This window comes from Gopherus flavomarginatus, chromosome 1 (genome assembly GCF_025201925.1).
Source record: "Gopherus flavomarginatus isolate rGopFla2 chromosome 1, rGopFla2.mat.asm, whole genome shotgun sequence".
NCBI lineage: Eukaryota > Metazoa > Chordata > Testudines > Testudinidae > Gopherus > Gopherus flavomarginatus.
In genome coordinates, this window is record NC_066617.1 from 357,508,134 (window position 1) to 357,535,999 (window position 27,866).

At 46.4% G+C, this 27,866-nt stretch overlaps 1 protein-coding gene across 1 annotated transcript in view; it reads right to left on the bottom strand.

Annotated features, from left to right (window-relative positions):
* Nucleotides 1-27,866, bottom strand: part of USP35 (ubiquitin specific peptidase 35) — a 54,277-nt gene that overhangs the window by 23,355 nt on the left and 3,056 nt on the right. The window contains exons 2-4 of the mRNA XM_050940673.1: nt 10,144-10,840; nt 5,359-5,494; nt 2,147-2,276 (exon numbers count right to left, since the gene is read on the bottom strand). Of these exons, the coding sequence (XP_050796630.1) occupies nt 2,147-2,276; nt 5,359-5,494; nt 10,144-10,825 (948 nt within the window). The 5' untranslated portion in view covers nt 10,826-10,840. The remainder of the gene's footprint in view (nt 1-2,146; nt 2,277-5,358; nt 5,495-10,143; nt 10,841-27,866) is intronic.

Below are 27,866 nucleotides of genomic sequence, written 5' to 3' on the forward strand. Positions count from 1 at the left end.
GATTAACATCGAAAGGAAAGAAGAACAAAAGCAGCACCAGAAGAAATAATATGCTCCTGCAGTTCTCAGTTTGGTTCATTCAAGAGGTACTTGCAGTTAACAGTAACACTTTAGACTTTAATAGTGCCTTCCATGGCTGATTCTCCAAGGTAGGTAAGTATTGTCCCTGTAATGTTGCACTCCATATGTTTATGGAAATATGCTTCTGAGTATGAATATAATGTAACTGGAGTATGCTTTATGCAAAAGGTATCTTGTAAGGTGTCATTACAAAGCTTATAATCTACTGAGTGTGTTCATCCTATTTGTATCTATGTATCATTCTTGTATCTAAAACTAGAAATATGAAGTATTATTCTGAAGTCCTGTTGTAATTATGCAAAGTATGGACCATTAACGGTGGCTTGGAATCTTGATGGCTCCCATTAACTAGGACAATTGGTTGTGAATTGCAAGTAAACAGAGCCAAACTTCCAGAGTACATGCTGGCCAGCCTTGGAAGAATGGAGACATGGGGTAGGGTGACCAGATGTCCTGATTTTACAGGGACAGTCTCGATTTTGGGGTCTTTTTCTTATATAGACTCCTATTACCCCCTACCCCCGTCCCAATTTTTCACACTTGCTGTCTGGTCACCCTAACTAGGGGTCTCACAGGACATGTGACCATATCACATGATACTGGAATCCATCTTAAACCTGGTGCTTTTCCATTTAGAAGGAGGGGTGGGAATCCAGAAAGAAACAAAGGATTCCCGCCTTGTGCCAAAGCTATAAAAGGGGGTGGAACAGAACAAAGGGGTCCCAGTCATGTGGAATCCCCTGCTTTTCACCTAAGATGCCTGCTGGAACTAACAAGGTCTGTACCAGGGGAAAGGATTGGGCCCAAACTAGGAAGGAGTCTAATCTGTGAAAGAAGCTTATTGGAACATCTCTGAGGGTGAGATTTACTTGTACTCAGTTTCTTAATGTGTTAGGCTTAGACTTGCATGTATTGTTTTATTTTGCTTGGTAACTTACTTTGTTCTGTCTGTTATTACTTGAAACCAAATAAATCCTACTTTTTACACTTAATAAAATCACTTTTGTTTATTAATAAACCCAGAGTAAGGGATTAATACCTGGGAGAGCAAACAGCTGTACATATATCTCTATCAGTGTTACAGAGGGCAGACAATTTATGAGTTTAACCTGTATAAGCTTTATACAGAGTAAAACAGATTTATTTTGGGTTTGGATCCCATTGGGAGCTAGGTGTCTGGGTGCTGAAGACAGGAGTACTCGCTAAGCCGTTTTCAGTTAAGTCAGCAGCTTTGGGGACGTGGTTCAGACTTTGGGTCTGTGTTGTAGCAGGTTAGTGTATCTGGCTCAACGAGACAGGGTTCTGAAGTCCCAAGCTGGCAGGGAAAACGGGCTCAGAAGTAGTCTCAGCACATCAGGTGACAGTCCCAAGGGGTCTCTGTGACCAAGCCTGTCACAGTCCCCCATCATACAAATGGGGAGACTGAGGCAGAGAGATGCAGGGGTAATATTTTCTAAAGTGGTCATTGATTTTGGGTACCCAACTTGAGACCCCCAGGGCCTCATTTTCATACTGCACTGACCATTCACCACAACAGTCAAAGTCAATGGGAGCTACAGATGCTTGGCACTTCTGAAAATCAGATCCTAAGTGTCTCAAGTTGGGCCCTCCAACAATGAGGGATCCAAAATCCACAGTCATTTTAGAGGTGGCTGTAATTGACTTGTCTGAGGAAACACATTGAGCCAATGAGAATCAGGCAACGAACTCCTGACTCCCAGTCTCCTGCTCTAATGACTAGGCAGCTCTGCCTCCCACTTCTATATATCCATTGTATGTGGGGACAAGAACTGCTAGCTAGAAAGCCATACAAGGCAGATTCCAGTCTACCAGTTCTGTAGATAGCAAGGTAAGGTGGTTACAAACTACAGTGTGTACAAGCCACTAGCACCGCTCCAGTGCACAGAATATCCAATTCTACGGTGACCCCTTTAGTCACCCGGTTGCAGCACTAATGTCAATATATGTCTCAGTCTAATTTGATCAAAAGGCAGGACAGAGACGCTCCAGTTCTAAGGGGGAAGGACAGACTCTGGCTGCAGCCATGACTGAAGGGCACACTGACCTTTTCAATTTTCAAAAGAGTGACTTCAATCAAGATGCTGAACTTTTTCACTGCAGCCAAACCCTTCAGTAGAGCGATGATCCATTTGTCGATGTTCTTCCCTAGGGGCCAAGAGACCCAGTCAATCATCCTACAATGGAAAACAAATATGTGGAATAATGACTTAACATATGCATTATAAAATCCATGATGTCCCGGACAACCCCGTCACCTCCAAAATCCTATCCAGGGAGCTTGGGATCTACTCATTGAAGCTGCTGTATTAGGGGGAAGGGATGGCTCAGTGGTTTGAGCATTGGCCTGCTAAACCCAGAGTTGTCAGTTCAATCCTTGAAGGGGCCACTTAGGGACCTGGGGCAAAATCAGTACTTGGCCCTGCTAGTGAAGGCAGGGGGCTGGACTCAATGACCTTTTGGGGTCCCTTCCAGCTCTATGAGATAGGCATATCTCTCTCTCTATATTTTTTTTGTGTGTTGAGCTAGATGGTTCCATGCACAAAAATAAAACCCCTTTATGTGACTTTCAAAGTAATTCCACTTCGAAGAAAGAATGATGTTAATGTAGCTCTGTGGAGCGCCATCAGTTTATAAACAGTTCACCAAAACTTCCGCCTGGCTCCTAAGTGAGCCTAATTACATTTCCCAAGCTCTGCTTAATGTTTCTGTAGCAATGAGTAATCATTCACTGTAACAGAGGATTTTACAGGAAAGAGGCAATTGATTTTGCAACAGCTATTTTTGGAATCCGAAGCTCTTATTGGAATTATTGATTAGAGTCCACAGCGGCATCTGGGATTAGCGCCCCATGAAAAGAAAGAAAAGACGGGGGTTGGAAACAGCACTGAAATACAGAAGCGCTTTGACTTGGATCACTTTAGACTTTATGAAAACAAACACCACCCTGCAAGTCAAAGAGAATTTTGTGCTGGTAACAGGGATGTATATGCAGAAGCCTCTTATTTATCCCCAGTCCAGGTATAATGGCTATGGTGAACTGTGCTAGCTCCCCATGTGTGGCCTGGGATGGGATGGACGCACCCAGCACTAAAACTGGTAGGGAAGGGGCAGGGCCGGCTCTAGCCATTTCGTCGCCCCAAGCACGGCGGCACGCCGCAGGGGACGCTCTGCAGCTCGCTGGTCCTGTAGCTCCGGTGGACCTCCCGCAGGCACGCTTGGCGTGCTGGGGTCTGGAGCCAGCCCTGGGAAAGGGTTAATGCTCTGCATAGGGAGCCAGGGAGAAGACCAGCTCCACTTGAGGGTACCTGCTCAGCCTGCCCTTTATGGATGAGTGTTTGTACTTGGGCTCATGAGAGCACACACTTAACCTGTAGGACAAGGTGGACGTGGGTATCAAAGGAAAGCAGGAAGTGGCCTCTCTGAGGAGCCCCCAGGATGAAGACTCTCCTAGGCCAAGCCTGCTCAAGGAACCTGGGAGAGGGAGGCGTTTTGTGACTTGGACACTGGCCTGCAGAGGAGGTTGGTGACCCCAGAGAGGAGACTCTATCCCAAGCCTGACCTTGAAGGACCACCTCTAGAATGCCAGATGTTCATTCAGCCCTGTTCTCTAGCTCCTCTGGTCATTTAGGAGCTGGCTCTTTAAACCCTCATTCTTCCTGAGTAGACCCACCCCCTGGTTAATGAGTGCTAAAGTAATTAGGGATCAAACCCTCCACAGCTCATTCACTCCTTGGCATCTCCATTGAGTCTGCTAACAAGAGGGATACTTCTTGTGTGACTCCAAGATCTGCACCAAGACCACCACCAATCACCATTAGACGGCAGCCAAGCACCATTAGATGGCAGCTAATTTCTCATTTCACCAAGTTAGGGCACATTTGAACCACTGTCCTGCAGGAGAAAAAGGTCCTCTGGCTTTTTACCCATCCAGCCCCCTTCATTCCACTACTGGAGCAACCAAAAGAGATAGCTCTGCCATTCTAGGATAAAATATGTACTTGGCTGCGCATTGAGTGGCTAAACCCTACTATGTAATCTGCAAACTAGAGGTTAAAACCATGTCCAGGCAACATACAGGGAAGTTCTCCCCTTGGTTATTTTGAACCTTGGCTGCTGTAAGCCTTAGCTACATACAGACTTTGGCTGAAGGGAGCCTGGAATCTATTTCAGGAATAAACACAGTCAGGAAGATTGATTTTGTTTACCCCCTTGTGCAACTGCTATTTAGCCAACCAGCCAGGATATAGGCAGATATCATAAGTGCTAATGCAAAGGTGAGACACTGGGTGAACGCTGGACATCAATTAGAGAGAGAATCTGACAGACCAGACAAGCACCCTTGCATGCAGTTAGGATCGGCAGGGGCTCAACTTCAGGCAGGAAATGGCAGACAGTACAACTTTGGTTTCCCTTTATAAACTCTCTCAAGCTAGGTGGTTCTCATGCATCCATCGGGGTGGGATCTGGGTGCTACACAGTATCTATGCTATGTCACCAACCGATTACTAAACAGCCCACCACCTTATGTAGTTCCTCTGTGCTCCAGGCTTTCCAAGCATGTGGAGCTCCCCATTCTATAGCTGTGACTTTCACAGGAGCTAAGGTAGAAGGGAGCTGCTGCTCCGGAAGCCAGTCAGTTGTGCCTTACTAGCCACCAACACCAGCACCTGTGCTGCCCAGACCCCCGTAGGGAAAACAGCAGCTCTGAGTTCAGGCTGAAGCTGTTTTCACAGCCAGGGTGTGAGCCACGGATACATCACCCAGTTAAATAAAGATCCAGTGGAAAAGCACCAGCAGTTGCACTCACCTTGGGCAAGATTTTCAGAAGTGCCTAGTGATTCTGTGTGCCTCCACTTCAGGTGCCCAACTTGAGACATCTTAAAGGGACTTGATATTCAGAGGGCAGGTTCTCAGCACTTTCTGAAAATCAGGCCCTTTTAAGGTGTCTCAAGTGGGGAACCTAGAAATCACAAGTCCCTGTTGAAAATCCTGGTCCTTATTTCCAGAGGCCTGCATGCTTGGAGTGTAGTGAGAAGGGATAGCAAAATTCTCCTGTCCCCGCCACTCCTCAAACCTCCACACCAGGGCTGTACAGGATACCAGCAAAGAGTATTCTGCTCCTAAGCCTGAGCCCTGGGATGAAATTGCTAGGAAGGATTGAATGTAGCTATTGGGCAGGTCCTTCTCTGGCTTGAGGATGCACAGCAAGAATCCTTCCAGGATGCTGAGCCACTGGTACCGCCTTGCATCTCCTACCTACTGATCGCAGTCATCATCTGCACATCCGTTATGCTGTCATCATTGGTTAGGTTTCTTATGACACCATCCATGAGCTCTAGTGGAACGTACTGGACCACGCTGGCCAAGGCATTCGATGGAGCTTCCTGCTCCTCTGTAAGACATTAGTAAGAACAGACATTAAAGCTGGAAGTTGCTGGGAAATCCAGTTTACATTATCCTATCTCTACTGCAAAGGTCAAAACCTTTCTAGCTACACAAAGGGCTGGCTCATCAGGTAGTGTAAATCAGCATAGCTCCATCGACTCAACACTGATCTGTTCTGGGATGGCACTTCCTATGTTCTTAACGGCACACAAGGCAGGCGGTCTTGGCAGACACCCTGGGTGTTTTGTGAGGCACACAGCTGAAAGAGGGGCAGGGATCACATGCAAATGAATACTAGCCCCTGGAGTGTGCTATTGCTTTTCTAACAGCTGGCCAATTGGTTCCGACCCCTAGATCCCTATGCAAGCAAATTCCCTCTCTATGTTTTACTACTCATTCTCTACAACCTCCAATGGGACATGTGACACTCCACACCTCATATTTACCATAGTGATATGATTATGATGCATCTTGTACAAGATATGCCATGTGAGGTGTCTATGGAAAAGTTACGGTTTGCTGAATATGATTATCCTATTTGTATAAATGTATCATTTCTGTATCTGGAGTTATGAATATTAACTATGTATTTGTATTTCAAATGTGCTTGCACCTAGGTAACACTCATAAAGCTTTACATACAGTCTGCGAGCACACTGTGAATGGCCTATTCCAGTTGCATGGCCCATCAACAAAGACAATGGGCCATGGGGAAAGCTTATCTTCATCTGATGTACTGTCCTGGGGACGCTTCAGTCATCCCGTGAACAATGGCTGCCACAACTCATCAGGAGCACGCAAGGGCTTGTGACCAGATCACAATGACACTGAACTCCATTTTCGTACCTGTATTTTTCCACAAACTGGACTGGGAACTTGGCTTGGAAAAAAGGGGTTCCCGCCAAATGGAAGAAACTATAAAAGGGGGAAGTGACATCACCATGGGGCCTCATGCTCCAGACCCGAGAACACCTGGAAACACTTGTGGAACGACAACTGAACTGGGGAACGGGGATCCCAGGCAGGGAAGAGGGAAGCCTGCCTGTGCATGGAAGCTTGATGGCCTGTTTATACTATCTAACAAGATGAGACACTGCTTGATTCAAATCCTATCTAGTGTATAAGACTTAGATTGAGATTTTATTTCTCAGGTAACCATTTTTGATCTGTCTGCTATCACTTATAAGCACTTGAAATCTATCTGTCTGTGGTTAATAAATCTATTTTATATTTTTTACCCAAAACAATGTGGTTTGCCTGAAGTGCAGGGAAAACCTCAGCCCAGTTAAAGGCTTGTGCATGGTCCTCTTCATAGAATCATAGACTCATTGAATATCAGGGTTGGAAGGGACCTCAGGAGGTCATCTAGTCCAACCCCCTGCTCAAAGCAGGACCAGTCCCCAACTAACTAAATCATCCCAGCCAGGGCTTTGTCAAACCTGATCTTAAAAACCTCTAAGGAAGAAGATTCCATCACCTCCCTAGGTAACCCATTCCAGTGCTAGCCACCCACCTAGTGAAAAAGTTTTTCCTAATATCCAACCTAAACCTCCCCCACTGCAACTTGAGACCATTACTCCTTGTTCTGTCATCTGCTACCACTGAAAACAGTCTAGATCCATCCTCTTTGGAACCCCCTTTCAGGTAGTTGAAAGCAGCTATCAAATCGCCCCTCATTCTTCTCTTCCGCAGACTAAACAATCCCAATTCCCTCAGCCTCTCCTCATAAGTCATGTGCTCCAGCCCCCTAATCATTTTTGTTGCCCTCCGCTGGACTCTTTCCAATTTTTCCATATCCTGCTTGTAATGTGGGGCCCAAAACTGGACACAGTACTCCAGATGAGGCCTCACCAATGTCGATTAGAGGGGAATGATCACATCCCTCAATCTGCTGGCAACGCCCCTACTTATACATCCCAAAATGTCGGTAGCCTTCTTGGCAACCAGGGCCCACTGTTGACTCATATTCAGCTTCTCGTCCACTGTAACCTCTAAGTCCTTTTCTGCAGAACGGCTGCCTAGCCATTCGGTCCCTAGTCTGCAGCAGTGCATGGGATTCTTCCATCCTACGTGCAGGATTCTGCACTTGTCCTTGTTGAACCTCATCAGGTTTCTTTTGGCCCAGTCCTCTAATTTGTCTAGGTCCCTCTATATCCTATCCCTACCATCCAGTGTATCTACCGCTCCTCCAAGTTTAGTGTCATCTGCAAACTTGCTAAGAGTGCAGTCCACGCCATCCTCCAGATCCTTAACGAAGATATTGAACAAAACCGGCCCCAGGACCGACCCTTGGGGCACGCCACATGAAACAGGCTGCCAACTAGACATGGAGCCATTGATCACTACCTGTTGAGCCCGACGATCTAGCCAGCTTTCTATCCACCTTACAGTCTAATCATCCAGCTCATACTTGCTCGCAAGAATACTGTGGGAGACCGCATCAAAAGCTTTGCTAAGGTCAAGGAATAACACATCCACTGCTTTCCCCTCATCCACAGACCCAGTTATCTCCTCATAGAAGGCAATTAGGTTAGTCAAGCATGACTTGCCCTTGGTGAATCCATGCTGACTGTTCCTGATCACTTTCCTCTCCTCTAAGTGCTTCAGAATTGATTCCTTGAGGACCTGCTCCATGATTTTTCCAGGGACTGAGGTGAGGCTGACTGGCCTATAGTTCCCCGGATCCTCCTTCTTCCCTTTTTTAAAGAGGGCACTACATTAGCCTTTTTCCAGTCATCCGGGACGTCCCCTGATCGCCATGAGTTTGATAATGGCCAATGGCTCTGCAATCACATCTGCCAATTTCTTTAGCACCCTTGGATGCAGCGCATCCGGCCCCAAGGACTTGTGCTCGTCCAGTTTTTCTAAATAGTCCCGAACCACTTCTTTCTTCACAGAGAGCTGGTCACCTTCTCCCCATACTGTGCTGCCCAGTGCAACAGTCTGGGAGCTGACCTTGTTTGTGAAGACAGAGGCAAAAAAATCATTGAGTACATTAGCTTTTTCCACATCCTCTGTCACTAGGTTGCTCCCTCATTCAGTAAGGGGCCCACACTTTCCTTGACTTTCTTCTTCTTGCTAACGTATCTGAAGAAACCTTCTTGTTATTCTTAACATCTCTTGCCAGTTGCAACTCCAAGTGTGATTTGGCCTTCCTGATTTCACTCCTGCATGCGTGAGCAATATTTTTATACTCCTCCCTGGTCATTTGTCCAATCTTCCACTTCTTGTAAACTTCTTTTTTGCGTTTAAGATCAGAAGGATTTTATTGTTAAGCCAAGCTGGTCGCCCACCATATTTACTATTCTTCCTACAAATCGGGATGTTTTTTTCCTGCAACCTCAATAAGGATTCTTTAAAATACAGCCAGCTCTCCTGGACTCCTTTGCCTCTCATGTTATTTTCCCAGGGGATCCTGTCCATCAGCTCTCTGAGGGAGTCGAAGTCTGCTTTTCTGAAGTCCAGGATCTGTATTCTGCTGCTCTCCTTTCTTCCTTGTGTCAGGATCCTGAACTCAACCATCTCATGGTTACTGCCTCTCAGGTTCCCATCCACTTTTGCTTCCCCTACTAATTCTTCCCGGTTTGTGAGTGGCAGGTCAAGAAGAGCTCTGCCCCTAGTTGGTTCCTCCAGCACTTGCACCAGGAAATTGTCCCCTACACTTTCCATCAAGGGAGGGCTGGACTGGGTAATAAATTCATGCTGGTCAGGCTTTTGACCAGGACAGGATGGTGCAGCTTTGGGTCTTAGGCTGGGGAGCTGGGGATATTTTGACTGGAGTCTCTCTATTGTTGGTTCATGCAGTGGCTGGCAGAGCATTCATGAACACAGCTGGATGTGACCCCTACCTATGAATGTTTGCAAGCATGGAGGGCTTTGTAGCTTATCACATCATCACAATGTGAGAGGGCTCAGCAGTACTCCAGTTCCAGGTTGCACCCCAGGGTGGCCTGTCACAGGATAACCCTGGATATTTACAGCCTGGGGCATGCTCCAAGGCACAAGGCCAAGGGTGAGGTTCCAAAGCAATCAGGGCAGAGAGGTGTCCAGCTCGCACTGGAGTTTGTGGGAGTGGAGAATGGGCATTTACTGCCCACAGGGAATCAGGAGCCCCACTATGGTAATCTTTCCACTGGCTTTGCCTGTAGTTGAGTTGGGCACTATATCACTGTTTACACCAGCACCCTGGTCAAATTTCAGCTTGTGTAATTAAAATTCTGCCTAAGTTTCCTCTGCAATCTCAACTGGATAATATATTCATCACTTCCTGGCCTGAACGATTGGGTAGGGTTGCTGTGGACTTATGCTGCATGTCAGTAGCAGATGATGCCATTCCTATTTTATAGCCTATGCAGCTGTGTATCTGTTATATTAAGTTCCTGAAATGCCAAATCTTTTAAGATGATGTAAAATGTAAGATAGGGGTCGGTAACCTGTGACACGCGGCCCATCAGGGTAATCCACTGGCGGGCTGCGAGACATTTTGTTTATGTTGACCGTCCACAGGCATACCCTCCCGCAGCTCCCAGTGGCCGCAGTTCGCCATTCCTGGCCAATGGGAGCTACGAGAAGCATGCTGAGGGTTGCCAGCCCCTGATGTAAGACCTTCTATTTCATTATTAGCACACGGCTGAAAACACACTGTATTGTTTTTACCTGTTGAAGAAATGATAGTAAAAAGCTCCTTCAAGGATGGCAGAATGGAGGAAGTCTGAGCTCTCCAGATCTTCTGCAACAGTCCGCTCACTTTGTTCACATGGTCCAGAAACTCCATGATGTCATCTTCTCCTTCTGAGATGCACTGGAACTGCCCAATGCACCGTATCAGCTGCTGGCAAAACAAAATCTGGTGTTTGCCTGTGGGAACACATTGAGGATGCTGGGATAAGAGCTTACTGATCTTAGCGCACTGCTTGGGCCCAGGCCGCTCGCAGACTTTGCGGAGCACTTCAATCCTCAGCAGGCTGAAAATGTCACTAGCATACGGGCTCTCCAAGACAAACTGAAGACCCAGGTGGATATAATCTAATACATAAGGGCTCCTTTTCCCCGCAGGCCCGTAACCTTCCTGGAGGAGACTCAGGAGGAATCGGACGTTGAAGAACTCCTCGAACTCCTCCGGGTGGTAGTGGCCGTAAACTTCCAAAACTTCTTTGCCGATCTCTCTCTTAAACTTGGTGTCGCCCACGAGATAGAGCTTGGTGGAGAGTTCTAGCATGGACCAGCACTGCTCGCTGTCCATGGGCTGCTTTATTGCCTCGATGACGCGTCTCACTAGCCCTTGTTTCACGTTGTTGGGGTAGGAAGACATCATCACAGCTTCTAGTATCTTGTCCATTTCTGCTTTCAGACTCTGAAACAGTGTGAAACAGCAGCACGTTAGTCCAGTTTTACATTACCACCCAAAGTTAGTGAACACCCCTGGCTCCTGCTGGCTTCAGCAGGGACGGGGTTGGGTGCTCAGCACTTCTGAAAAGCCAGCCACTTTTATTCAGGCACCTAATTCTCGATTTCGGAGCAGCGTTGTCAGATTGTAAAATTTTAGCCTGTGTGCCTTCCCCGGCTCCCACTCCTCACCCTCTCATGTTACATAATATTACATTGAGAGAGTCCTATTACAGGAGGAAACACTTTTATTGGTCCCTCTCCTAATATGCAGGGTGACAATCAAGCAATAAAGACACAACTCAGAGCTGATTCTGAGATATGGGGATGATCCTCAGATTAGACAGGGCCAAATTGTATCACTAGAGCAGGGCCATAAAGCTGCCTTAATCAGTTCCCTGGGGATTCCTCTGGCAGAGTGTAAAACAGGCTCTCCCCTAAACCCTCCCCTGCTCCTGGTGTAAGGGGGTGTGGCTTGGAGGAATGGGCGTGGCTGGAGCACCACTGCACTTCAGCAATCCCTGGGTGCTGTAACAGCCTCTTTGGGCTGTGGACAGTCAGCTGCAACTAAGAGCAGCCTTGAGGTGTTTCTTACCAGGAGCCAAGTTGGCCCCAAGATCAGGCAGCTGAAAAAGTGACCCGTGTCCTGCAGCAACCACAGCTCGGCCAGATCCAACAACTGGAGAACTCTGCAAAGCTACCCTGCTGTAATCTGCATGACTATCGACATCTACTTCCTGGACAACACTGATGATCTCGTCATTTCTACCCCCTGGAGGTGCCCGGCTCTGGTCACTGTGCTGAAGTGTCTTTACTGTGGCTAAAGATACCTGTCGGTCTTTTTGTGTGTGTCAGATGATTAAATTGCCAGATATGTATTTTAAAGAGCAGCCTGGGATGACACAGGTGAAAACACTCCCAAATTTGGACACTTTTATACTCCTTTTTGAGTTCACACAGCCTCCCAGTCCGCGCAATTGGAGGCCATTTTCTATTCATGCCTGCAGACCTACTGTTCCAGATCATCATCGCAACCAACTCCCCTGCACAGCTTGCAGTGACTCACTCCCCATCTCCAGCTGTCAGCCTGGGAAAATCTCAGCACAAGACTGAGCGAGGGCCTGTTAGCTTTAGATCTGTCGCATGTGATTCTGCACCTGGGCTCGGACTCTACGATTTCATTTCCTTCCATTTGTTTTGTTACGAGTAATATCATAACAAATCCATGGCTACTTGTTGTCTCTGTGCCAGGCACTATGGTCACTCGGAACGTCACAGCAGGGAAAGAACTCAGATCTCCCCGCTCCGGAAGTATGGGCCTCCACCACCTGAACTAAGAAGAATCTTCTTTAGCTCTTTGCAGTACAGGGTCCATGAGACACTGACAAACAGTTCCAATGGTAGCCAGTCCTGGGGATCTGGTAGAGGCTGATGCACTGGGATGACTAGAGTTGTCAACTTTCTAATCGCACAAAACTGAACACCCTTGCCCTGCCTCTGCCCCTTCTCTGAAGCCCCGCCCCTTTTCCAAGGCCTCACCCCCTGCTCACTCCATCCCTCCTCCCTCTGTCACTCACTCTCCCTCACCCTCACTCACTTGCTCATTTTTACCTGGCTGGGGCAGGCGGTTGGGGTGCAGGGGGTGTGAGGGCTCCAGCTGGGGGTGTGGGCTCTGGGGTAGGGCTAGAAATGAGGGGTTCAGGGTGCGAGAGGGAGATCCAGGCTGGGGCAGGGGTGCAGGAGGGGGTGCAGGCTCTGGGGTAGGGCTAGAAATGAGGGGTTCAGGGTGTGAGAGGGGGATCCAGGCTGGGGCAGGGGTGCAGGAGGGGGTGCAGGCTCTGGGAGGGAGTTTGGGTGCGGGAGGGGGTTTAGGGCTGGGGTAGCGGTGCAGGGAGATGTGGGGTGCAGACTCTGGGAGGGAGATTAGGTGCAATAGGGGGCTCAGGGCTGGGGCATCAGATTGGGAGGGGGGCAGGCTCTGGAAGGCAGTTTGGATGTGGGAGGAGGCTCAGGGCTGGGACAGGGGTTGGGGGGGTGCAGGCTGTGGGAGTTTGGGTGCAGGAGGGGGCTCCATGCTGGGGCACAGGATTGGCACGCAGGAGGAGACGAGGGGTGTGGGCTCAGGGTGGTGCTTATCTCAGGGGGCTCCCTGGAAGCGGCAACATGTCTCTCGGCTCTTAGGCATAGGGGTGGCCAGGCAGCTCTGCGGGGTGTGCACTGCTTCCGTGCACAGGCACCATCCCCTAGCTCCCATTGGCTGTCGTTCCCAGCCAATGGGAACTGTGGAGCCAATGCACGGGGCAGGTGCAGCACAGAGCCCTCTTGGCCGCCCCTGTGCCTAGGAGCTGCAGGGACATGTCGCTGCTTCTGGGAGCTGCCCAGAGCCAGGTAGGGAGCCTGCCAGCCCGCCAAATGGACTTTTAATGGCCTGATCAGCTGTGCTGACCAGAGCTGCCAGGGTCCTTTTTCATCGATAACCGGACACCTGGCAACCCTAGGTATGACCCTCAGAAGAAACAGCAGGACTATGGGGGCCTCTGGAGATATATTAATAGCCAGCTGCACCTCATAAAAGGGCATTGGTCTGGTGTGGAAAGTCCTGAATTGGGGCTGCAGGAGAATGTGCTCCCAGGGGAACCAGTACTCTATACCTGAGTAGGGGAAAGCCCAGAAAGGGGCTGGGAGCAGGGTGCAGAGGGTGGGTTGAACTTAAAGATGCCCTGGAAGGGCTTTTTGGACGTTTGTTATTCTGGAAAGGGTTAAGTTTGACCAGAGGACTAAGCCATGGGACCATCTCCAACCTGTGTGGGGTGGGGTGAGGGAAAACAGACAGGGAGTGCCTGCAGCACCACGGTTGGCCAGCAGGGGGTGCTACAGGGCAGGTGTGCCCTATGACAAGGGGCTATATATGTACTGTACATACCAAGGGTAGGCAACCTATGGCACGGGTGCCAAAGGCGGCACGTGAGCTGATTTTCAGTGGCACTCACACTGCCCGGGTCCTGGCCACCGGTCCGGTGTGCTCTGCTGCATTTTAATTTATTTTTAAATGAAGTTTCTTAAACATTTTTAAAACCTTATTTACTTTACATACAACAATAGTTTAGTTCTATATTATAGACTTATAGAAAGAGACCTTCTAAAAATGTTAACATGTATTACCGGCATGTGAAACCTTAAATCAGAGTGAATAAATGAAGACTCGGCACAGCACTTCTGAAAAGTTGCAGACCCCTGGTATATAGATACATGGCTGCAGCCTGGTGCCTGGATAGAGAGGATTTCAGTCTCCTCGGCTGTCAGGGAAGCACCTGCCATGAACAAACCTACTTAGAACTCCCCCCTCCCCCCTGAACAAGGTGTCTGAGGTTTTTGAGTTCAGCTCTGTTTAGGTTTAGCTCCTTCGGCTTCCTCTCTCTCTACCTTCAATGTTTAGAGCCCTCTCTAGCCCTCGCTGGATTTACTCCCGCTGAGGTACAGCAGCCTTTGACAGGATTCTGCCCAGCTCATGTGGGTTCTCTGTTTTCCATAGTGCTGCCAGCCAGCCCAGCCTTTACTGGAAGAGAATAATGCAAATCCTGGCTGCTCATACGGGAAACACTGTGTTTTTGTGTTATACAGTCAAAGTGATAGGGGAGACAGAGCGAGAGATGGAGACTGCAGAGTCAGGTGGAGTTTGCCATTTGTCACTGCCTGAACTCACCATATATGGGATTAGAAGGGAGACCTGCTGAAAGAACAAGGATTTTACTGGAACAGTTCAGAACATTAAAGTCAGATCTGTAGCCAGTGGATGAAATTTGTAGCGGATGAAAACACTGATCAGGAAAACCCATGAAAAATATTATTTAATCAAACAGATAGAAATAATTGTGTCTTTTAAGACAAATCTGTTACAGTGCCTTCCTGCTACCTGTACAAACACAGTAAGAGCCAGTCGCCAACCTGCAGAGATAAGTCTAGACAGATAAGAAAGACACTGGGTGGGAGAAAAATAGAATTATCCTCATTTCACAAATGAGGAACGGAGGAGCAGGGCAGATAAACTGACTTGCCCAAGGTCACAAAGCAAATCTGTAGCAGAGCTGGGAACAGAATCTAGATTGTTTGCAGCCCAGCCCAGCCCACCCCTAACTGGAAGATCATCCTCCTTTCAACTTTTACCCAGCACTGCAGATCTACATGACTAGATTACAAAGCCGAGTTAAACCGTTTTTTACTGGTCAAAGCACAGGTCTGGTTGTGAGGCACGGAGGAGTCTGTTCCTGGTGCGGCCACAGCCTTCCTGTGTGAACCTGAGAAAGACACCTAACCTCTCTGTGCCTCAATTTCCCCATTTGTAAAATGGGGATACCTACCTACCTACCTCACAGGGCTATTGCAAGACTTAATTCATTAATGTTTGCAAAGCATTTAAGCTCCTAAAATGAATCATGCTATAACAGTGCAAAACGTTAGTGGGAATGGCATAGAAATATACCAGAGAACAAAGGTTCTCAAGAGAGGGGTCACAGCGAATTTTCTCACAGAGTACAGTGAGTCTTTGAGTGAGTAGTGGTGTAACCTGGCACAGATATTTGCAGTTTCCTTCTCACTATTGGTCGGGGGGAGGGAAAGAGAGGGGTCCTTCAAGTTAAAAAAAATCCTAAAGTGGGGTGGGATTCAAAAAAGGTTGAGCGCCTCTGCCATAGAAGACTAGAAGACAGCACTGCAATGGCAGGGTTAGATGACGTAATAGGTCTTTTCCATCTCTAACTTTTATATATTGTACAGAAAAGGTGTCAGACTGTTTGACCCAAGTGATCTTTTCTGGCCATATTATAGAATCAGATTAGAACTATGGCTTTTTTCTGAGCTACCCTACTTTTTTTGTACATTTTTTCCAGTCAGACCATTATGATCCCCTAGTCTGACCTGCTGAACAACACAGTCCAGAGAATTCCACTCAGTAATTCCTGCATCAGCCTATATCTTGTGGTTGAGATAGAGAACGTTTTCTCCTAAGAATAGAGCGACTGTTTACTAGTGGAAAAATTCCAAGCCAAATCTCTCTCACACACACAAAACCCTGTCTCCAGAATTCTTAACCAGCAAACTAATAACTAAACCATTCCACTTATCCAAATTATTACCTACCCCCATGACTGCACACACGCCAGGAAACATCTCCATGCTCATTCTGTTCCCTTCTGCAGGAAGTTGGCTGTGTTTTGCTCTGTGAAATCATACAAGGTGGTCCCAGTACGTACATGACTGCATCATTCCCAAATGTGCTTGGCCCTACAATGTGGCCACTGAGCTGTGATCCTGGCCTTTCTGTTTTGTGCTAGTTGCTTTTTACGGTCCTCCGCAAATACACTGGATTTTTTCCCCTAATGCACCAGGCCTGCTCTGCCACTAAGTCCACACTGTAAACAAGAGACAGCTGTTGCTCCTAGTTTAAATGCCTTCAGTGACTGAATCACATCCATGGATCAAGCCCACATTCAGTTTGTAGGACAGGGTAGCAGTAGAAAATAAGAAACCCACAAGTGGTGGTGTTTCAGCAGAAAGTATTATTACAATGAGAGGAAGAGATGTAGAGATGAAGGACTGGCTCCAATGACAGAACTGCCCATCTCGTGGTAAGAGAGACTAAAAGCAGGGAGGAATGAGCATCCTGCTGCTCAACAGCCTATTTTAATTACACCATCCTTCAGGAGTGTGCTTAAGGGCAAACTGAGTTTACACACGTCTCAGCTGGGGAACATGGAGTTTAGTTAAGGTTAGTTTACTCACTTTTGTTTATCATTATCACCACTGGAGCATTTACTGTATATTTGTATGGAGCCCTGCACAATGGGGCCCAAAATGGGTTGGAACCTCTATTGCAATATAAATTCTTATAAGCAATGAAGACAGCAACACTTGTCGTTAAGGTTGTCCAACACTTTCCATTCTAAGGCCCTGTTTTCAGTTGCTTATAAAACTTTGCCAAACTTTAACCATCTGGCCTGAAATTTTCCATGCCAGAAGTCTGCCTCACACTGAACAGTTCTGGAAAATTTCAGCTAAAACAGTTCTGCCATTCCTCAGAACAAGCTTAGTGGGAAATACTGTAAGGAGCTTCCCACTCCGCCCATCCCCACCCCCACCCAAAAAATCCTATGTTAAAAGTACATCCAGACAGCAATATGAAGCATTCAAAAGTTAGAAAATGCCAAAATTAAGGCTGCTTGTGCTACCTTAATTTGCCCCCCTCATGCATCTACTTTATGATAGTCTTTAATTACATGATCAGGCACTATTTGTCCCACAGGACCCCTGCTTCATTCAGTGCACAGAATGGACTTGCTCTGGGGAAAAATCAGGGTTATGTAGTGAAGGAGGCTGTTGTCTGCAAGGCCTCTGCCTCATTTGTTGCAGAATTTGGAAGGTGTGCAATGCAGTGAATGAGGGACAGGGCCTGCAGGAACAGAAAGGGATGATCTCATGATTAAGGCAGTCAAATGTTGCCCTGAAGAACTGAATTATCTCCCTGCCTCTGCCACTAAGCACCTGTGTAATTTTGGGCAAGTCATTTACACCAAACTTCTCCCAGGTGGTCACTAATAGTCTGTTTCTCATTTTCTGGGTGCCCAGTCTGAGATCCTGGGTCTGATCTGTAGAAGCGCTGAATCCTCACGTCTGCAACTGAAGTCAGTGGGAGCCATGCTTTGCACTCATAAAGGGCTGTATAATGCAATGTACTCAATGCCCCATGTGTACAGTGGGAATAACACTATACCAGGGGTTCTCAAACTGGGGGTCAGGACCCTCAGGGGTCATGAGGTTATTACATGGGGTGGGGGTCACAAGCTGTCAGCCTCCATCCCAAACCCCACTTTGCCTCCAGCATTTATAATGGTGTAAAATATATAAACAAGTATTTTTAATTTATAAGTGGGGGTTGCACTCAGAGGCCTGCAATGTGAAAGGGGTCACCAGTACAAAAGTTTGAGAACCCATCCCATCCCACTGCACTACACTCTGACCTCACTGGGGTTTTGTGAAGCTAAATTTGTTAATGTGTATGAAGCACTCAGATGTGGCACTGATCAGTGCCACAGACAAGCCCCTGAGAACATTAATAATACAGAGTTTGGATGGTGTACAGCAAATAATGCTGGGGGCTACAAATTGGAGAGTAAAATAAATAATAAACAGCTACCTCATTCAGTGAGGACCATCCTTCTTGCGCAGTGAAAGAGGTCAGGTGATCATGTAATTAAAGCCTGTATCATAATGCATATGCTCAAGAGGTTGAAATAATATTGCACAGGCAATGCTTGACTTTGCAACCTCAACATTCTTTTAATGTAGCTTTTTGATGTGATAAATGATAACGGTGGTTTTGATGGCCTGGAGTCCTGGGTTTCAGGCCCAGCTCTGCCACCGATTTACTGTATGAACTTAGGCAAGTCATTTTGGGAAAAACTAGTCACTGATTTTGACTGTCTCAATTTTAGGATGTCCTGCTTCTGATACTTAGGGCCTGATTTTCCAAGGGGCCTCTGAAATGCAGGCTCAAGGGATCTCAAGCTGAGTACTCAAAAAACAAGGTACCCAAAGTCAGTGGCTAGACTTGAAAATGTGGCTCTTGAATTCTCTGTACTCACATTCCTGCTCAGTAATCTGGGAGTGGTAACAGAAGTACTGTGAGGATTAGTTTACTCATGCCCGCAGAGTGTAGAGTTCCTGAGGTGGAAGGAAGATGCTACAAAGGTACAAAGTATTAACGATGATTAGAATAGGGGCCACAGGTTCCTTCCACTAGGTGGAGCCAACATCAGGGAGAAAGAGCATGATGCAAGTTCTGCAACAAAAGTCACATAAAAGAGGAACTGCCGGTCTGCTCCCCAGGCGAGCGGCAATGTTCAAAGAGCAGCACAGGAGTGATGCACATAGAGAACGTTCCATGGAGCAATGTGTTTTTCTGTCAAGAGAACAAGATTTAATTTTTTTTCTGGCTTACTGTCCAATTATCCATAACCATCAGAGGAGAATAGAGCCAACTTCGTAGAAAGACAAGTAAGAGCAATAAGTTGGAAGCAAGGTGTATCTATTGGGTTTCCGGGAAGTGGGCAGGCGCCCACTGCTAAAGGATCCTCCCCCAGCCTAAGGGGTGGACCCACAGGACCACAGAACCCACTGATTACGGGGGACAACTAATAAAAGAACAGGGACAGGAGTGCGGTCAAAGGGTCATAAGATAAGGTAGGCATGGTCTGCACAACATTTTCTGTGCCTCCTACTCTCCCCAGAACTCACTGTACTAAAGCATAGAATACAGATTTATAGGATGTCTGCCCCACATGGTTCTAAATTAGAGTGACCAGATGTCCCGATTTTATAGGAACAGTGTCTATATTTGGAGCTTTTTCTTATATAGGCACCTATTACCCCCCACCCCCGTCCCCATTTTTCACACTTGCTGTCTAGTCACCCTATTCTAAGTTATGCCTCTGGCCATGCACACTATTTATGGTGGCATGATCAAAAGCCAAGAACGTCCATGAGTGCAGCCACGCAGCACGCAAGAATCAAAGAACCTCCCTTAGGCACCTTTGAACATTCCAGAACTTGTATCTCTCCAGGCAACACACTCCTGAAATGTTGTTCAACTACGTATCTCCAGATCCAGATGATCGCAAGCCAAATTCTGCATCTTGTATGCAGCCCTGACTCAGGCACTCCTGGGAGGTGCCGAACACTGAACTCTCTCTGACATCAGTAGGAGCTGAGGGCACTCAGCACCATACAGCTTGGAGCCCTATGTTCCCATTTACCACACTGGGGTCTGTTGTACTCCCACATCTGCCCCCCTTAAAAAAAAAAAGATTTGCTAAGGGGCATAGTTTAGGACCTAAGCGTAGGGTTTATAGGAAACCTAATATGAATAGACTTGTTTTCACCAACATTTAAAATTTGTACTTTGTTTACCTTACAATGTGTCTCTGCAGTGCCAGACACATACAAATACCTCTGCACTTTAATAGTATGCCAGAACTAGAAAGTTAAATTGACTGTAAACAAAATAATGTAACTAACCAGCAAAAGTGGTGAATAGAAAGCTTGGATTCTGTGCCCACCCTCACCACCCCATTCCCCCGCACCAGCCCGGCTTTATTTTTAATAATCAAAGATGATCTTTTGAACATAGGTAAGGGATTCTTTTAGTATATGATTTTTCACAATGGCAGTGTTTCTTTAACTGGGATTAATTTCAATTGAAGTCCCTCCGGCTGTTTTTAAATATATTCATCCCATCCCACAATTTCTAGCAGTAGATTTTCAATAAAGTTTCCTTAGACCATTTTGCAGTGTTTCAGTGTCAGCTCTCCTATTTCAAATCTAACAAGGTTATGACTAGGGTTGCCAGATGGCAGGTGTCCACTCCCCCAGCTGGAGCCCTAATACCCTCCTGCACACCAATCCCCTGCCTGGCGACTCTGGTCAGCACCACTGACTGGGCTGTTAAAAGTCCTGTTGGTAGCGCAGCAGGGCTGGCACGCTCCCTGTGGCTCCCAGAAGTAGTGACATGTCCCTCCAGCTCCTAGGTGAAGGGGTGGCCATGGGGGCGTCGTGCATTGCCCCCGTGCTGAGCAACAGCTCCACAGTTCCCATTGGCTGGGAATGGGCAGTGCGCAGAGCCTCCTGGCCGCTCCTCTGCCTAAAAGCCAGACAGACATGTCACTTCCTGGGACCCACTTCAGGTCCACGCTGCCCAGAGCCTGCACCCTGAACCCTCTCCCATGTTCCAACCCCCTGCCCCAGCTTGGAACCCCTTCCTGCAGCCGAACTCCCTCCCGAAGCCCACACCTTGCACCCTCTCCCATGCCACAACCCCCTGCCCCATCACTGAGCCCCCTCCTGAACCCCAAACCCCTCATCCCCATCCCAAAGTCCACACCCCCAGCTGCAGCCCTCACACCCTCCCACACACCAACCCCCTGCCCCAGCCCCAAACCCCTTCCCACACCCTAAACTCCCCATTTCTGGCCCCAGCCCAGAGCCTGCACCCCAACCCAGAGCCTGTATTCCCTCCCACAGCCCAACTCCCTGCCTCAGCCTGGAGCCCCCTCCCACACTCTGAATCCCTTGGCCAAGACCCAAGCCTGGAATCCCCTCCTGCACTCCAAACCTCTCATCTCCAACCCCATCCCAGAGCCCACACCCCTAGCTGGAGCCCTCACCCCCTCCTGCACACCAACTCCCTGCCCCAGTCCAGTGAAAATGAATGAATGAGCGAGGGCGGAGGACAGCAAGTGACAGAGGGAGGGGGGATGGAGTGAATGGGGTGGGGCTTTTGAGAAGCGGTGGAGCAGGGGGCAGGGCAAGGGTGTTCGCTTTTCTGCAATTAGAAAGTTGGCAACCCTAGTTATGACAAGTAGATCTTAGATATTCCTCCAGTTTATAAAAAATTGTACTGTAGATAGCACATTTTCTAGGAAGGAATCTAGAATAACTTTAGACTGTGTGATCTGTCTGACAAACTTCACCAGGCGCTCACTAGAATGTGGGGTTTTGGATCCGTGCGCAGTCCTACATTAATGTGGGGACCATGTTATAGCGGGGACCACGTTACCATGGATTCCAATGAAAGTAATAAATTTGGGATCCATGTGTGGTTCCGCACTATAAGCAAATTCGTGCTATATAGATGCGCATTCTAGTGAGGGTCCACTGTATACCAAAGAGACAAAAAAAAATCAAACACTAAAACCCCACATATCCTGATGATCAAAGTGTTTTCCTGCTTACATATGTCACATATAAAAAAATGTCCTGCTGTTTCAGACATCGGGGATGTTAGAGAAGTAGATCAGAAGACAAGAATCACCCAACTACCTTGTCTTGTCCTTAACTTCAAACTGTCTCTGCTATGTCAACCTACTGTTATTACTGGTATTCTTGCTGCATACTCAATATAACTGGGTAATTACACCTTAATCCTGCAAGCCGCTGAAATGCTCCTGTGAGGTGCTAAATTCCCTCAACACCCACTGAGGTCAGGGGGAATTGAGAGAGTATACAGTACCTCAGTGGAGGACTCAGCACTCTGCAGGACTGAGCCCTCACTGCTCACACCCTGATGTTCCAGGAACATCCGAGGAATCAAGTTTGTGCTGATGAATGTTGGCAGGAAGTGTATTTCAAAGTCACATGCAAAGGGAATTTTAAATTTGGATCAGGATGCTTGCATGCTCATCCAATCATGGAAGAGAAAAAGTAGCATGTGATTTATCTCACCGACCACATCTAACCAATCCAGCTTGACTACTGTGTATCAGATAGTCACAGAGAACTGTTCCTATCAAGTCGCAGAGTTGAAAAAGAAAATTCACAGAATCTGCAATAAATTTGAGGAAATCTGAGGTTGCCTAAAGAGGCTAAATTCATCAGCTAAATACCATCACCATGGTTTATTCCCTCACCAATATGTCCATATCTCCTCCTATTTTAAGTTTACCTGTCTTATATCTTGTATTTTACAGACCCATCTATCATCTTAAGTTAAGAGAGGCTTGGTTATTCCATTAAAATCACAATCATTATGGCACACGCATAAAATAATTCCAGGTCAGCAATCTGCATATGCCCCAAAGCATAATTGATACAATTGCTCTTTATCCTTCTATTCTTTTATTTTTATTTTTACATTCAATAACAGCCTAAGGTGTTAAACCAGGGATCAGCAACTTTTGGCATGCGGGCCGGTTTGTTTACCTGCCACAGCCACAGGTTTGGCCGATCGCAGATCCCACTGGCTGCGGTTCACCGCTCCAGGCCAATGGGGGTGGCAGGAAGCAACGGCCAGCACATCCCTCGGCCTGCACCGCTTCCCGAAGCCCCCATTGGCCTGGGGCGGCAAACTGCGGCCAGTGGGAGCCACAATTGGCCGAACCTGCGGACACAGCAGTTAAACAAACTAGCCCGGCCTGCCAGGATGCTTACCCTGGCAGGCCGCGGGCATCACCATTTATAATGTTATGGATAACAATATTACAAAATTGCAATGAGTCATACAAGATATGCTATGTAAGGTACCAGTGGAAAAGTTATGATTTGCTAAATATGATAAGCTTATTTATATGTATGTATCATCTTTTTATTGTGAGTTATAAATATGTGTGATATATTGATATCTGAAACTTGTGCTGTGAATCTGGGTGACACCCCCAGACTGATTGGCATCAGCACTATCCAGCCTGCTTCATGGCCCATCAATAGGGTCTTACCAAATTCACGGTCCATTTTGGTAAATTTCACCATGATAAGATTTTAAAATCTTAAATTTCATGATGTTGTAACCACGCGGGTCCCTATCCAAAAGTGTGATGTGGGGGAGGGTTGCAAGGCTACTGTAGAGGGGATGCAGTATTGCCACACTTCTGCGCTGCTGGTGGTGGTGGCACTGCCTTCAAAGCTGGGCTCTCAACCAGCAGCTACAGAGTTTAGTCTGCAGAAGAGACGAATGACGAGGGGTTTTGATAGCTGCTTTCAATTACCTGACAGGAGGTTCCAAAGAGGATGGATCTAGACTGTTCTCAGTGGTACCAGATGACAGAACAAGGAGTAATGGTCTCAAGTTGCAGTGGGGGAGGTTTCGGTAGGATATTAGGAAAAACTTTTTCCCTAGGAGGGTGGTGAAGCACTGGAATGAGTTACCTAGGGAGGTGGTGGAATCTCCTTCCTTAGAGGTTTTTAAGGTCAGGCTTGACGAAGCCCTAGCTGGGATGATTTAGTGGGGAATTGGTCCTGCTTTGAGCAGGGGGTTGGACTAGATGACCTCCTGAGGTCCCTTCCAACCCTGATATTCTATGATTCTATGAATTTGCAAAATACTTCTGTAACAACCACTTTGCAGCAGCTGCTCTGAAAAAACGTTGGAGGAACCAAGCTAACTCTCCCACAAGACGTGCGATGGAACTCAGTAGTGGACTATTTTGAGTGGACTGTATCAAGAGCTAGCATAATCTGATGACAGTTTGTGAACAAAATCATGAAAAAATAGATGGCACTGTCACAGCCAAAGTTCTCAACATTGGGCTTAAGAGAAATGTTGAACATATGCTGAGTATCCTGAAGCCTATTTCTGAAGCCTTGAACAAAATGCAGGGAAATAGCTGTTTTATTGCTGAATCTGTTGAAATTTGGAAGGAACTGTGTGAGATCTTAAAAAGAGAAAAATGCAATGAAGAGTTAAATTACAAGCATTAAAATAACGAATGGGACAAGCACTATCTCCAGCTCATTTTCTTGCAAATATTCTCAGTACTCAGTACCAGGGACAAACCTTAACTGCTGAAGAAGAGGAGTTGGCTATGACATGGACATCCAGCAACCATCCCTCCATAATCCCAACTATAATAAACTTCAGAGGTAAGGGTGAACCTTTCAAGAAATATATGTTTGCTGATGATGTTTTAAAGAAAGTCACACCAATGAACTGATGGAAGTCACTTAAGCACTTGTATTCAGAGACTGTTGAAGTGATAATCTCACTTTTAACAACAATAGCTTCTTCTGCTGGTGTAGAAAGAATATTTTCTTCCTTTGGAGTAATTCATTCCAAATTGAGAAATCGTTTGGGACCTGAAAAAGCAGGAAAGCTTGTTTTTCTTTTCCAGATTATGAACAAACAGGAAAATGAAGATGAAGACGACTGAGTTAGTTGCAGAAGCCAATATTTTAAGGTGCCACAAGTACTTCTGTTCTTTTTGCGGATACAGACTAACACGGCTGCTACTCTGAAACCAATATTTTAAGTTTCTCATGTTGATCTGGCTGACATAGTTGATTTAATTTTTTAAAAAATATTTCATTTAACTATTTTAGTTAAAAACAATCTTAACAAAAACAGAGCTGATTTTTAAAATCTTGAATGTTTAACTAAATTCAAAAAGTCATATGCTTGTTTTGTTAAAATATTATATGTTTGCTGTTGAAGAAAAAAATCCAGAATACATAACGTTGTTTTAGTTAAATAAAAGAATTTAAATGTCTGTATGGTGATGTTTTCCTCCTAATACAGCACAGCAAGAAAATCCTCCAAATATTAATGATTAACTTGTTGAATTGGAGATAGTTCACCTCCCAAAGACCTCATAAATATCTGCTTCAATTATCTTTGGTAAATGAAATAACCAAACAATCATTCATTTTCCAATATAGCTGTAAAACTAATTTGAAAAGTTTTCAAAATAAGTCACTTTAAAAATGTATAATGTGTACCTTCTAAAAATGAAACCTACATCAATCTCTAAGTTGTGAAGAATACGTATTAAGGTTAGGACAACCAACAAGAATGCACTTTTATGTAGAAATCTATGATTAAATCGAGTCTTCCTGACTAGTAATTTAAATCAAATCCACCCTACCACCGGCCATGCCTATGAGTCAGCAGGACATGTAGAGACATGCCTCTGGACAGGGGACTATCCACAATGACTCCAAGATCTCTTTCCTGAGTAGTTGTAGCTAAATTAGCTCCATCATATTGTATATATAGTTGGGGTTATTTTTTCCAATGTGCAATACTTTACAGTATTACTGTACAATATTACTTTAGAGTATTTGCTAGTATTGATTTGGTTATGTGACTGGCCCTTTGGTGATCAGAAAAACATTTTGTATAGTGAATAGAGTTTTAAATAACTTCTCACTTTACTCGACCTACTTGCTGATTGAGAGCCAGAGACTGGAATGCAATAAAGGGGTGTGTGTGATTTCTGTTTTTCAGCTTCTTGATTACCAATGTGGGGGATCCGGAGCACAATTTGTGACTGATTGGTAGTTACTACTGTAGTTAGATTCACCAGTTTTGGGAGAATCTGCTCTCCTTTTTGCAGCTTGCCCCAACCTTGGCATTTTCACTGTGGGCTACCCTTGACACTTTGGGTCACAACTGCATTTAATGTTTTTATTAAATAAAATTACCTTAAATGTGCTGGATACATCAGAGAAAAAAGTATCGGGGGTAGCCGTGTTAGTCTGTATCCACAAAAAAAACAAGGAGACCGGTGGCACCTTAAAGACTAACAGATTTATTTGGGCATAAGCTTACGTCGGTAAAAAACCTCACTTCTTTGTGCATCTGAAGTAGTGAGGTTTTTTACTCATGAGAGCTTATGCCCAAATAAATCTGTTAGTCTTTAAGGTGCCACCAGAATTCCTGTTGTTTTTATCAGAGAAAAAAAAGTTTATCATAACACATTAGGCATTTAAAACTAACTGATTTATTAAACAAAGGAAGTATTACCCCTAGCTAGTAAACTGAACTGATTATTTCTGACCACCATGTCCTTCAAGGTTTTAGAACTAGTAAATTTCATCCTCTTGCCCCTACCTTTTATTCATAGAATGGAAAAGTAAACAAACTTTCTTTCTTTCTCAACTCCCAATAAGTTTCTTAACTCTGAATGAACTAGTCATTGAACTGAACTAGTAGAATACAATTAAATTAAGAAGACGCTACTGCTGTGAAAAGCTGACTTCCTACTTCAGCTAACTCTGGTTCCAGGTGCTTAGCTAGTGGCTGCAATTCTGTGGTCTGCCTTTCTTTAAACCTTAGCAGCAAACGTGTACTTCTTAATATTATTTTTGATATTTAACTTAAATGATTTTAATAGATATAATAAGCTTAGACCTTAACATAGGTTGTCAATTTCAAATAGATTTTTTAAAAATAAACCTGAAATTAATTTTTAAAAAATGTGATTTTTTTTTAAATCATCAATTTTTATCCACCCTGAGACCCACTGATATATTAACCTGGATGAGCCATCTTGCTACACAAGTTTTATGCACTAACTTCATGGGAGTTGACCAGCATAAAGTGTTGTAAACAGGGTGGAGAATCAGGCATATTATTATGAGATTTTTGAGCTGAAAGTCAGTTAGTAAGCCTATAAGAGACCAGCTGGGTCATCCCTTGGGCGAGACATAAAACTGACATTCTTAGGCATTAAAGATCCAGTGGTAGTTTTACATAAAAGAAAGGGACAAATTCTGCCCCATGTAATTACATTCTGCCTTGCTAAATTCACCTTTGAATTTCAGCTGGATACAGTAATATTCATAGAATTGTAGAAGATTAGGGTTGGAAGAGACCTCAGGAGGTCATCTAGTCCCACCCCCTGCTCAAAGCAGGACCAGCACCAACTAAATTATCCCAGCCAGGGCTTTGTCAAGCCGGGCCTTAAAAACCTCTAAGGATGGAGATTCCACCTCCTCCCGATGTAACCCATTCCATTGCTTCACCACCTTCCTAGTGAAATAGCATTTCCTAATATCCAACCTAGACCGCCTCCACTCAGGACTGGCTTTAGCAAGTGCGGGGCCCGATTCACGGGGCTTGTACTCACCAGGCGGCGCTCCGAGTCTTCGGCGACACTTCGGATTGCTGCACTCCGGCTGGGGGAGCGGAGCCGCAGGGCTTGCCGCGCTCCAGTCCGGGGATTGGGGCTGCATGCTTAGAGCTGTCTGCCCAGCACTCCAGCCAGGGGAGCGGGGCCGCGGGACTTGCCGCGCTCGGGTCAGGGGAGCAGGGCCATGGGACTTGCTGTGCTCGGGACAGAGCTCCGGCCGGGAGAGCGGGGCCACGGTTCTTGATGCGTTCGGGACAGAGCTCTGGCTGGGGGAGCGGGGCCGCGGCACTTGCCGTGCTCGGGCTGGGGGAGCAGGGCCACAGGACTTGCCGTGCTCAGGCCGGGGGAGCAGGGCTGCGAGACTTGCTGCGCTCAGGCCAGTGTTCCAGCCAGGGTAGTGGGGCTGCTGGGCTCCGGCTGGGGTAGTGGGGCCACGTGGCTTGCCGTGCTCTGGCTGGGTGCAGGGCCCGATTCAGAGGAATCAGGGGAATCGACCTAAAGCCAGCCCTGTCCTCACTGCAGCTTGAGACTATTGCTCCTTGTTCTGTCATCTGCCACCACTGAGAACAGCCGAGCTCCATCCTCTTTGGAACCCCCCTTCAC